Source organism: Pararge aegeria, chromosome 12 (genome assembly GCF_905163445.1).
Source record: "Pararge aegeria chromosome 12, ilParAegt1.1, whole genome shotgun sequence".
Taxonomy (NCBI): domain Eukaryota; kingdom Metazoa; phylum Arthropoda; class Insecta; order Lepidoptera; family Nymphalidae; genus Pararge; species Pararge aegeria.
Window position 1 is genome coordinate 13,247,934 of NC_053191.1, and position 13,976 is coordinate 13,261,909.

General features: G+C 35.2%; 1 protein-coding gene across 1 annotated transcript; it reads right to left on the bottom strand.

Annotated features, from left to right (window-relative positions):
• Positions 1-750: 750 nt before the first annotated feature.
• LOC120628305 lies at positions 751-10,869 on the bottom strand. Its single transcript, XM_039896613.1, has 6 exons — positions 9,535-10,869; positions 8,752-8,860; positions 5,882-6,057; positions 4,151-4,263; positions 2,501-2,656; positions 751-1,746 (listed from the first exon to the last, which is right to left on the bottom strand). Exons 1-6 carry the CDS (start codon positions 10,683-10,685, stop codon positions 893-895), a joined length of 2,559 nt encoding a protein of 852 aa, XP_039752547.1. The 5' UTR covers positions 10,686-10,869; the 3' UTR covers positions 751-892.
• Positions 10,870-13,976: the final 3,107 nt, after the last annotated feature.

Here is a 13,976-nt window from a genome sequence, read left to right on the forward strand (position 1 = left end):
GTAGTAATTAGTAATTAGTACTATAATGACGTTGCTTATAACTTTTATGTATCATCATTAGTTATCTCTGCGCACGCAAAATAATGAATTTTATAAAAAAAAATTTAGCTAATTCAGGCTACATTATTGCAATTTTCTTAAGGAGGACGTAAAAAAGTTATATCCCGTGTTACTCCGTGATAATCTAAGCTTTCTAGTAAGCTTTCTATTGGATGTTAAAATGTGCCCAAAAAAATTTCCTTTTCATAATAGAAAAAAAAATAGATAATTAAAATAAAATATTTTATTAATCGATACCTACATTTCATTAAAAATTTACTTTTACATCCGAAAAGTTTTAAGTATTTGGATGTCCCGGGGCTTCGATCGTGGATGGTCTTGTGTCCCGTCCCGGGACTATGAAAATGTCGAGACTTCCCACCCACTACACCACCCCTACGGATTGCAGGTCTAGACTCGGTTTCAAAGAGCAAAATCACCAATTTCAGACGCTGTCAATCGTTCGTGCAATGTCCCTAATTTTTTACATAAAATCTCTTTTTTCTATCATGTATTTTTATGTAAACAATCTTTTCATTACATTTTGGTGTCAGTAATACCTACACCTGTGTCTATGTAAAGTATGTTTTAAAAATAGAAGAAAAACGGATATGTTGAAAACAACAAAAACAAATAAGATTAAAAAAATAATAATTATTAATATATATTTTCAAAACGATCTTTACACTAAAAAATTACTGAAAGGTTGTTTACATAATAAGACATGTAACGATAATTGGTATTTCCATCTATGAATTCTTTTCGTCATTTAAATAAGGTGTATAATTCTTTGTTTTTGTATAACAAGAATTTTTTTATTAAAAAAAAATCACATTCGGACGAATCAAAATCATTACTTTTTAGTTTTCTTAGAACTTGATTTCGATTTGTTATCATTATCACGAGTATGTCTTTTAACGGCGGCATTTTTAAGTAAAATTGGAGTTTTTTTGACTGCATCAGAAGTATGTGGTTCAGGTTTGGGCAAAATTTTCAAAAATTTAAGCGCATTAGAAGTGTTACCTACAGGTATACTGGACGATGCAGCATTTACTTTGGTAGTGTTGGGTTTCGCGATTATTTCAGTCAGTAAGCCTTTGTCATTGGCATTGCCTTTAGGTGCTATACCTTTAACAAGAACTGGTTTATCCGAACCGAACGAAACGATTTTCGTGACGACCGGTAAATTTTTTAATATGACTGGTTTGTCAAGATTCTTACTACATTTTGCGGATTTTTCTGTGCCGTTTTTACAATTCCTACCAGGTTGAGTAACAATATTTGTATTTCTATTACCATCCATACCAGATTTCGCGGCAACGCTTCTGTCGATATTAAAACTACTTTTACTAGCAATTTTGCATGTGGCGGTAGAGTTACCACCCCCTATTGCGGTTTTTATTGTTTTAGCGTTTGAATAGACTTTTGGTTTATTTAAACTCTTGTTTTGTGTCATGTTTGCAACACTGATGACACCGTTTGCGTCTTTAAGAAGCATGACGGCATCACATCTTTGAGGGCCGAAGCCGTTTAAAGACGAAAGTTTGGTTGCTATCAAGAAGGATAATGTAATGTCATGGAACTCCGTCAGTAGAATGTTAACGTTGCCGCCAGAGTTATTTTCTACGCTCGGATCGGCGCCGTGCTCGACGAGAAACTCTACGGTCTTCTTAAAATTCTCCGGTATTGTAGTTTTGTCACCACGACCTGGAAGGGAAATTTACAAATATCTTTATGTAACTGTTTTTTTTTTCTTTGTAATAATTGACGGATCAAGCAAAAAACAATGCTCTGCAATTCCCACACGGCAGATGTGATATTTCTTAAAACTAACCTACGGGAGATTGTGATGGATTTAGAGTGTCGGAAGTATTAGGACTCATGTAAGGTTTATTATTAAACCGTTGATCTTATACAGGCAAATAAAGTTTTCACTATTAATTAATAATCTTAGGATACGGGAGTTATGTAATGTTAGTGCTAATGGATATATAACTCATACTAACTAATGCTGTAGTAATAATAAGTATTATATTTATAACGCAATAAAGATTTTGAAAAAAGTAATCTTAAGAAACAATTATATAACATGCTAGCTGTCCCAGCGAACTTCGTACCGCCTAACAATTTTGTTTTCATAAAAAGACTAAGAGAAGTCCAAAAAAAGAAATATCATTGAAATTGGTCCAGCCGATCTTGAGTTATAAATGGTGTAACTAACACAACTGTATTTTATATATATATAGATATATATTATTCAGTTTCCTTGTTAACTAAAACAAAATGTGTATGTGTTATAACTCATTAGCTCGCTGACTTAATCTTATACATTTATGTGTTTATTTCTTTATCGTGAAGTTCATTTTCGTTACATCGAGTTTCTAATTACAATAATTCTATAGCAGTTTCACTTCAATAAACAACTCTTGATATGAAGGTATAGGACTTATGCATAACTCACTGGCAGCTTCCGTGCAAGCGGCGCCCACTGCTAAGTACAATGCAGTATTCCCACTCGTGGGCATCGCCATGTTGACTGTGCTTGGCGCCGCAGTCGCTAGCAGTTTCACCACAGAGTCGTTGCCCATTTTACTTGCCAACATTAATGGAGTGTAACCTAAAATGTTTTTCATTATCAGCCCTACAAAGCTACAAAACTTCCCTGAGAATGAGAAGGGTTTAGGACTTGGCCAGCGTGGCGTGACTACGCCACGCTGGCCAAGTGCGGATTGGTTGGACAGGCACGCAGGTTTCCTCATGATGTTTTTATTACAGAGTTAAATAAAAAAATACCAGAAAGCTCTCAGCCTGCAGGGCTAGCACGGGCGGGTGATAAAAATTATATCCACCGATTATATCTCCTGAAAAGGGATATAATTAACGTGCCCATCTGCCAAATCACTGGAACATGGAATAGGAGAAGTTTACCCCTGTTTATTACACTCATATTATTTGGAAAGTGCACTTCATACATGCACAAAAGCATTGCCTACCCTGAAATTTATACATAGTTCGTATAAGAGGAGGATTTCGGCCGTTTTATGCAATTTTCCTGCTGTATGAATACCCTGGTAAGAAACCCAGTGCACGCCACTACAGGGACAGTGGACTATGGCAACTGTTTCGCGATCACATGTACTTTGTTACACATCACTTATTAATTTTTGTGTATTAAATAAATTTATAACGAATTTCGAACAAAAGTTGTTAGTTTTAATGCTAGGAACTAAAAGGCTGCAAGCTTTCTGGTAATTTTTATTTAAGCCTGTACATTAGGATTAAAAGAAAATATAAATCTGACTTATTATGAAAATTAAGCTTAATTTGCTATAATCTGCGAAAAACAGGAAAATCTGTATGGTGTAATTTATAATTTCTTCAATCCTTATCATCATCACGTCAACCAATTGACGTTCACTGCTGGACATAGGTCTTTTGTAGGGAGTTCCACAATACACGGTCCTGGGCCGCTTGCCTCCAGCGGCTCCCAGCTACTCGCCTGATGTCATCTGTCCACCTCGTTGGGGGCAGACCTACGCTGCGTTTACCGGTGCGGGGTCGCCATTCCAGCACCTTAAGACCCCAACGTCCATCGGTTCTCCGAGCTATGTGCCCTTATACTCAACACCAAGCAGGTCTTCGGCATTGCATTGACTATTGAGCTTCTATCCAATTTTTAAAATTGACTTCACTGAAGGCACGTAATGCAATCTATCCATCGTTAATGAACTCAAATAAAAGTACACAATCTTACTAACATGGATGGATGGTGATGGATCAATCTGAGGCGTAGATACGAAGCCTGTGCCAGTAATTACACCGGCAGGGTGATTACGTATCTCGCGACAGGTTTGCGACAGGCGTAAATCTTGCAATCACTGCTGTCAAACGTCACTTATCCATAGATTAAATAAACAAAAGTGACGTTTGACAGCAATGATTGCAAGATTTACGCCTATCGCAAGCCTGTCGCGAGATACGTAATCACCCTGCGGCACACACCCTTCAGACCGGACTCCCCGCCCTTGTTCCGATCTGAACACAGTCCATTGCTTTGATCAATCACTATTTTTTTTATCATGCACAAATTAAAGTAGAAATACATACATACCCTGATTATCGCATATCGTGTTTATTTTTGTGAGCAAATAATTGGCCATCTTTACGTCGTCTTTGTGTTCTAATTCTGGTTTCCAAAATTCATCGTTCTCTGTTAAAATTTCTCTGTAATAGAACAAGAGCCAGTGAACCCCTGACCTTCGTTATTTTATAAAAGCTCAAAGTTTCTGAGCGCATTCTCCCAACACTGCTAAGAACGACGGGCAATCATGAAGTTTTAATCTGAATGATAAAAGCGAGTGTGTATTTCTTGGTACATCGTTTTTTAAATATGCAACAGCCGATTAGTGATGGTTCATTTGCCAAGATAACAACCATTTTTTTTAAATATTGTTTTGAAAAATTTATTACGACGTATATCTCGTTATACGTCGTAGACTAGCTCTATCTCTCTTGTTTAGCGAATTTTTTTTAAATTTCCTGAAGGAAATATCGAAAATCCTGTTTTGGTATTTGATTAATTTGGGCTGATATTTTACGCACCATCAGGACCGCGTACCCGCTATTACCACGACTTCATGATTGCCCGTCTTTCTTAGCTGTGTTTGGAGCACACGCTGAGAAACTTTCAGCTTTTATAAAAAAACGAACGTCAGGGGTTCACAGGCTCTTAGACTATAAAACAACATGTAACAATAATTTGAATATTAGCTGGGGCCCGCGGTGTTACCGGTGGCCCCTGGTAAGTAAGTCCGTACACTTATTTTTTTTGTTTATATATTTCAGACTTGTTCATAATGAAACACACAGAGAACACCGCGGGACGCAGCTAGTGTTAATCTAATTTTGAGCTTTGATTGGCAAACTAAAGCTTGAATAACTCTTTCAAAAAGGTAAGGTGGTAAAAAGCCAGACTATATTATCAAAATTAAGCTTAATTTGCTATTATACAAAGTTCCGGTCTGGTACAAGGACGTTAGGTGTTCCTTAGTGCGGACTTTTGCCCTGAGCGCAAAGTCTACCTTCGCTTTAGGGAAGCGACACCAATAATCCCATTTTAGCTTTGCTTATTTTATATTTGTGTATAGTATCTTAAGATTATTACTAGCGGACCCGCGCGACTCGTCCGCGAATGAGCGGACTTAAAAAAATATTCGTATGTTGTCGCGGACTGTTTTATAGAACTTTAAAGAAACAACCATTCCGACATTTCCGATATACTCACTACATACTTCCGTCGATATATATTTATCGATAAAACACGAATAAAATGACTTTTTGCTAAAAATGAAACTCCTTGAATACCAAATATCATGAAAATCGTTGAGAGCCGATTCCGGGACTCCAATTATATATATATATATATATATATATAAATATACAAGAATTGCTTGTTTAAAGATATAAGATTTATACAGTGCAATTATTTTATTTTTGTATCGTATTTTATTTGTTTTCAGGGTTCCGTACAAAAAGGGACCGTATTACTTAAGACTCAGCTGTCCGTCTGTCGCCCGGCTGTAATCTCATGAACCTTGATACAGACAGTTGAAGATTTCATTCAATTTATTTCTATCGCCGCTTTAACAACTAATACTTATTAAAAAGGCAAAAAAATAAATATGGGGGCTTCTATACAATACAAGTGACTTTTTTTGACCGTTCTTATAGATAATGGTACGGAACTATTCGTGCGCGAGTCCGACTCGCACTGGGCCGGTTTTCTTATAAAGATTTAGTTGGCAGCAGAAAGTAAATTAATTAAATATTAAATAATATATACCTCGCGTTGTTCATGCAATGAGTAAGTATGGCATCAACGTGCTTTGCGCCTATCTCAGCAGCCAAGTGCAGAGCGGTCCTCGATTCCTCGTCCCTCACCATAACATCTGCCCCGTGAGCCAAGAGTATTTTCGTACATTCCGGACAGTCTTGGAATATCGCCATTTGTAATGCTGTCTGTGAACAAGGAGAAATTCAATAATTTTTAACAATGTTATTGTATGGATTATAATCCATTTGTTTGACGACCGATTGGCGCAGGCTGTGGATTCAATTCCCACAATTGGTAAATGTTTGAGTGATGAACATGAATTTTGGTGTACGGGTGTTTATTTTTGAATTATAAGTATTTATGTATATTATTCATCTTCCCCATAAAACAAGTTACGCTTACTTTGGAGCTAGATGGTTATTTATATTGTAGTAATTACGTTAATTTATTTATTTAAACAACAACATTGTTACCAAGAACCTTATTGTTGCTAGCAAGTTATTGGTATTTAACTTGTATGCACCTAATAGTGGCCATAGCTCAGTGGTGGTAGTTTCAGCCTTTTTTCGGGGGAAACGCGCCTGCCCTTATACTCCACACCAAACAGATCTTCGGCATTGTATTGTTTATTGAGGGTACATTGATCTGTATATAATGGATCTCCGCAAAGTAACGCCTGCTTATATCAAGTTTTTAAAACTGACTTCATTGTAGGTAATGTCCATCCATCGCTAATTTCCGCCCGCTACCATCTTAGACTGCAATGTGCATCAACACTCACCACATGGTGATATGAAGTTGTGGGCTAACTTGTAGTGGAAAAAAAGGTGTGTGGAGTCTACCAATTTGCACTTGGCCAGCGTGGTGGACTAACCTAAACACTTCTCATTCTAAGAGTCCCGTACCGTCTTATATCAACCGCTGTTTTAAATATAGTTTTTTTTGTTTATTTATTTTCCACTACAAGTTTACCCAAGACTGCCATCTCCCCTGTTGGTAAGATAAGTAATCCATTTCTACACGATATCGGGTAGAAACCGATTTTTTCGGTAGGGTTTTAACCATTCACAGCCGACTAGTTCCCACCAGTCCAGACAAGAGAAAATTCTATATGATATTATGTATTGTGTATAGTCTATGGTGTTTACAATTGTAGATTAATTTGTGGTTACTGGAAGACAAACTAAAGAAGAAGAATGGATTCGGTCTTTCGTAGCGTGTAAAGACAGTTATCTGATGTAATACTATTGTTTCAGTACATCCACGTAATAAATAACAAATAAAGAAATAATAAACACTCTCTGCCAGGGATAGCACTCGGGACCACCACTTAAAACCCTACCGCTAACCGCTGCGCTAGGGGGATCGGCAAAGTTATTTAAACTTTCCGAAAGAGACCAAATAAATTACACAATATCTAATAAAAGCTTGATATAGCTCCATAATATACATGCATGTGACGCAGATAATATTATATGGTATTATTTTATCAACAAATAAATAATAAATAATTTGACGGCCGACTGACGCAGTGGGCTGCGACCCTGCTTTCTGAGTCCAAGACCGTGGGTTCGACTCCCACAACTGGAAAATGTTTGCGACGAACATAAATGTTTTTCAGTGGCTTTGTGTTTATCTGTATATTATAAGCATTTATGTATATTATACATAAAAATACTTTGGGGCTAGATGGCGATGTGTGTATTGGCGATGTGTGTATTGTCGTAGTATATTTATTTTATTCATGCGGTAGTGATAATCATAACACAAATTACATGTGACACAGCGTTTATGAATAAGTGCTTAGCCGATTTTAAGGAAAGTTAATTAGGGTCTATTTTAAACTGAGTTTACTGATATATATCTTAACCTAAGGAAAAACCATTATGCCCCCTCCGTGCAATTATATATAGCTTTATGACCCAATTAAGTTGCAATGCAATTTATATGTAAGGACCATTTTTAATTTAGCCGTATAATACAGGTTCTTTTCTAACCAACAAAGAGGTTTTAGCGGCTAAAAATACGTAGGCATTTCCAAAATATTTACATTCTCAATTATGATAAATGAATGTTTAATTTAACCAAGTTAATCACAATTCATAACTAGTTTTGTTTTAAATATGATTAATACGAAACTATTTGCTTTATTGTATTTTTTTATATAGGCTATATGCAGCGAACTGGCTGTATATTGGAGGTTGGTGCTCAAGAAGAACCGTTGCAACATTTAATTAATAATTTGTTAATATTTTCCTTTTTGGTCTATTATTAATAATTCAAAATTGGAAAGAAGAACAATAGTAGAAATCAAATTGCGAGTGAATAATCTGTTTCAACCAAAATCTAGAGAGTGGCTTAACAGACTGAAAAGTATGTTTTGGGTGTAAAAAAAAAATCTGAGAAAAGATGACCCCTTAATATTAATATTAAGATTGTCCACATCGCATTTTTTTAATTCCCATAAGAAGAACATGGGAACAATTTTTTTTGCTTCTTCTGATTTTTATGCCCTTCAAACGACTGATTGACTTATAAATCGCTGTTTCAATCTTTATAGAGAATTGGACGTACCCAGTACCCATACTTGATGCATAATGTACTATTTTTGAAAAGTATAATAACAATAAAAACGATTCTAGCTCATTTACTTAGTTTTTGTATGTTCTGGCCATAAATTTTATATATTTTAAAAAATTTAAAATGCATGTATTTCATAACCAGCTAATTTCCAACTCACAATGCTCCAGAGTGCTTTGCCATAAATGATATATCCAACTTTGTTCAATGAGATATTAAAGTTTGGTCCAAATGGAGCTAGTTTGAAACGGTTTTTCTACTGTGGCGAGTGTGTCAGGCAGTACAATAAGTTAACTTACTAAGTTCCCAGCAGCCAATATGTCAACAGATTGATCTCTACTCTTCAGTATAAGACACTGTCTTTTTAGCAATTCCACATCGTTATTGAGAACGGCCCCATGTAATGGTCTGCAATAAAAAAACGCAGTAGGATAATATTTTAAAATATAATGAATGAAGACACTTTTATTGCATTACAAAAAATATGTGGCCAATGTTATTAGAGCTACAGTGTTGTGAACATAAACATTGTTAATAATTATTATTTAGGAATTACTATTATTATCCATCTTTTACAAATTGATATTTACTAGCTGTTTTACACAATTTAAATAAGTTATCCATAGTTCTTAAAAAAATATTTGCTAAATATTTTGCAAAAAGGGGGCAGTTGCCATATTAAAAAAATTTAACACTGTTTGTTGTACACTCTTTGTATAGGATATGATAGAATAGAATATTTGATAGAATAGAATATTTGATAAATGTAAGGTTGCTAAAATGATGCTCATGGGAATCCCCAGAAACCATCTGGCATTTTACAACTTGAACTTTGTTACCTGGAATGGTAAATATACCTACTATTTACAATCAAAATAATATTTATTTGATTGGTTTTTATAGTATTCTTCTTCGTATTAAATACTTTTTTTAAGTTATAAAAAGTATTACTAGAGACTATAAATAAAATTGTGAAAAATGAAAGAAATCTTTTCACATGGGTTCTTTTCTTTCTTTCCTTTTTGTAATCTTGAGCATTTAGTTACACTTAAATAAAACTTTTGAATATTATATTTACTTACAAATTATCATCCTCGTCTCGTTGAAGGCAGAATTTCCAATCTAAATATGCTTGGTGTAACATGATATTTTTCTGATGATTGGGTGACAATTCTTTTAGAATTTCTGGCGTTGCTATATGAAATGGATCTGGATTTCCCCTTATTGTAACTTTAGATCCATCAACCATAGTTATTGTTAAGTTTCCTGGTTGCTTTTCACATTGACCGTCAAGTTTGTCATTAAATTCTGTATGATTCTCTATATAATTAAGTATTGATTTTGCATTGCTATCTATATTGGGTAAATTGGTAAAACTTCCTATTGATAGATTACCAATACTACCTACCTCTGAGATATTACTGTCTTCATCTACTATTAGTTTTAAATCAGGGAATGGGTCACTGTCAGTGCCAGTGTCAGTTTCCTTTATGTTACTTAATGATTCATCATCACCAATAATGTTACAATCATCTATATTACTGGGCTCAACTTTTATATCAACAGGACATGAATGTCCAAGTGGTTCAGTATTTGTGTTAGGTTCTTCGTCTTCAACTTTAAAGTCCTTGAATTTAATAAAATCAGCAGGGTTTATGATGACCTTCTTTGTAACTGTTTTAGTATTTACCTCTGGCAAAATGTACGTTCTGATCTTAGTACGTTTATTAACACGAGTTCTCCTTTGTTTTTCTCTTATTAAATGTGTGAACGAGGACTCGTATGTCTGGGTTTCCACGGTAGAGAGTGTTTTATCTTCACCCACTCTGGGGCATAGCAGGGAAAGGATCCCTTTAACTTTCAACTCTTGGTTTATCACGCAGCACAGAGACGCAAACACTTGGTCGTAGTTAGCTTGCCCAATTAATTTAACCACAGCGTCCGAAGTTAATTGTATCACGGCACTATTCGAACCTACGTAAGCGGCAACTGTTCGACTTCTGTTCTTGGCCACATCCAATCTATTAAGAATACAAAGCGCAGGGTATTTCCCCTGCAAAAAGTCACCAGCTTTTGCCTTGTAAATTATGTCCTCTTTTATCAAATTATCCGATGTACCAGACCAACAACGAAATAACGCTCCATAGTCTGAACTAGATTTTATTGATTCTTTCTTTATTATAAACGGAAGTTTGTGTATTTTACTCTTGCTGTCTGTTTGCACTTCTGACATATTGGGTTAACACGTGAAAATTCACGTTTTAATTCATGATGTAATCTTGCATAGGGTTTTTGTGAAGTTATACCAATAAATATTCTTTGGCGCACTTAATCTCTGTTCCCAAAGAATTTGATGTTGCAAAACGATATACGTAATAAGTCAAACTGGGGTAACCCCCTGCAATTTCGACGCACAATCAAGGGGAACACAGATCAGAACATAGGTAGTAGGTCAGAGAAAGGAAAATAGACTTGATTACCAAAAACCACGATTACATGATCACAGACGAAACATCATAACCATAGATTCGTAGATAAACCAGCTTTATTGTATATATATATATATATATATATATATATATATATATATATATTTATATATAACCACCATATCACTCGAAGTCTGAGCCTGTGAGGTATTCCAATGATTTAATATGTTACTCTGATATTAGGTAAGCCTAAAATCTCAGATACCGGTCCTAATAATGCACGATGACAAATACGGTCTGCATGTTGACTATTTTTCGCTTTGAACTAAGACCTCATACAAATTCAAGTTTTCAGTGAAGGCTTATATTATCGTATTATTATTAGGCTTATCGATACAATAAGCTTTACGCTAAATATAGTTAACGGCACAAGGGAATTACATTTATAAGCTTTTTACGTTCATAATATTTTTATTATTTTATATTGGTATAAAAGAGGTCTGTTACCCAACCATGATTTTTTTAATTTCAAAGAGCTGCAAAAGAATCCATAAATTTGTTGTTTGCACCCCTTATATTTGTAACTAGCTGTGCCCTGCGGCTTCTTCCGCGAAAATTACGGGACATAGCTTACAGTTACATATTCTACATCTACCTCAATAAATCAGATCCGAAACATTAAGTATATTTCAATCGAACTTGTAGTGCCAAATGTACAAACCTATGATATTAATTACAGATATAAATAAAAGATACTGATACAACTTTTATCAATATATTAAAACCAATGACTGCAGTGTGAGCCAATAATATATCTGCTCTTGCTCTTGGCGCAATAATAAAAATAAACTACTTCAAAAGTTCACAAATATAAATTTGGCAATCGCAAATGACCATCCTGGGGACTAACGTCAGTTTAACCTTGCCTAGGTAATACACTTTTAATTTCCTCTAAAAATGTCAGTATTTCGCTGATGTCTGCTGTGAAGTTCCTCTATCTCCAATAATATTCATCAGATCTACACGAAATTTAGGCCAAACTAAACTGATAAAACAAATTTTCCAATGTAAAATGAGTTATTAAATTCCCCTCTCTAAAGGGACCTGTGCTAAAATTTGGGATAAAACGTATCTTATGTCCTAGCATGAACTAAAATCACGCCAAGTTTTATGTCAATTCATTCACTTGTTTTGACGTGTTGCGCGGCCAAGATACAGACACAACAAAACAAAAAAAAATTCAGGATAAAAATATCAAAATTTCTTCTCTCTCTATTAAAAATTCAATTTACAGTGATTATCATTTTGATAATATCTTAAAAAGCACCCCTCGCTGTTTTTAAAATAAAATATTTTTTTTTAATTCACACTATTATTAATTTATATTTATTGAAATTTTTAACACTATTCCTAATTTAAATTTATTAATATTTATTTTCTATTTTTTAGTTCGGTTTTCTATAAAAAGCGTGTTTTTTAGTTTTTTTAAACTATTATTTATTAAGAGTCCATTAAAGGGTAAAAGGGCATCCTATTACTAAGGCTCCGCATTCACGCGTCAAGATCAACGAACAATAATAAAAATATGGTTAATACTTGTAGTTTTGTCCATACACGGTACTTTCCCCAAATACATATTAGGTAGCTCCTGACATAATATTAAATAGGAGTTTTGTCGTACTGGCCACTTTGATCTCAAATACTCCTCTGTGGGTAGGAATTCCAATTTCATATACTCATGCTTTTGTGTTTTGAAAAACCTACTCGGTTTACAAAATGGTAAATGGTAAACAAAATGGTAAATCTGCACCAATGCTGCAGAAACAGCCCGAAGGATTAATGATATGTATGGCGGCATAGTCGCAAAATAAAACACAGCGCGTTTTTGGTTCCAAAGCTTTCGTTCTGGAAATTTCGACCTGCAGAACAAGCCCTGTGAACGGCTGGAGACCAAAGCTGATAATAAAGAATTGAAGGCTATTCTGGAAGCGGATCCATCGCAAGCCACGTCCGCGCTAGCTGCAGGCTGTGGTGTTATTGAAAAAACTGTTTTATCCATTGGAAGAAAATTGGGATGGTCAAAAAGTTTGAAATTAGGGTACCTCATGAATTGAATGCAGCAAACTGACAAACGCGCATTGACTGCTGTGTTACATTACTCAACCGGCCCAACAATAAAGGAATTTTAAATTGAATCATTACCTGTGAAGTAAAGTGGATCCTTAATGATAATCGGAAACACTCATCGCAATGACTGAACACTGGCGAACCAGCCAAAGGCTGTCCCAAGCGAAAATTGACTAAAAAAAAATATTTGTGGGCGTTTCAAATTCAAATTCAAAATTCATTTATTTCAAGTAGGCCTCATATAAGCACTTTTGAAACGTCAAGTCTGTCTGTTTGTAGTGATTCTACCGAGAAGAAGCCGGCAAGAAACTCAGCAGTTGCTCTTTTCCAACATCAACAATTTACATTTTGCATTTTAACATTCATTTTTCTATCTTGTGAGAGCTGAAAGCGGAGCCGGATGCTTCCAAGCAACCTTGTCATTAAAAAATTCATCAATTGTATAGTAACCTCGCTGTAATAAATGTGTTTTAACAAATTCTTTAAACTTGTGCATTGGCAGGTCCAAAATCACCTTAGGAATCATATTATAAAAGCGTATACTCAATCCCACAAATGATCCCTGTACCTTACGCAGACGATATGCAGATGACACTAATTTATGACCATTTCTTGTAAGTCGACTGTTTATGTCCACGGTTAGGTTAGGTTAGGTTTGGTGGAATAGTGCCAGTTTCGTTCACCACAACTATCTTAAATCTGGCCAGACGATTACTCCGGATGTCTATTGTCAGCAACTTCAAACCACGATGGATAAGCTAACTGCTAAACAACCGAGGCTGATTAATCGCTCTAGGCCACTGTTGCTTCAGGACAACGCTAGATTACACACTGCACAACAGACGGCTAGCAAATAATTAAAGGTGTTTAAATTGTTATGTCTAAGGTATCAACCGTACTCCCCGGACCTGTAATGTCTAAGATATCAACCGGACTTGCTGCAACAGATAAACATTTTTTTGAAATTT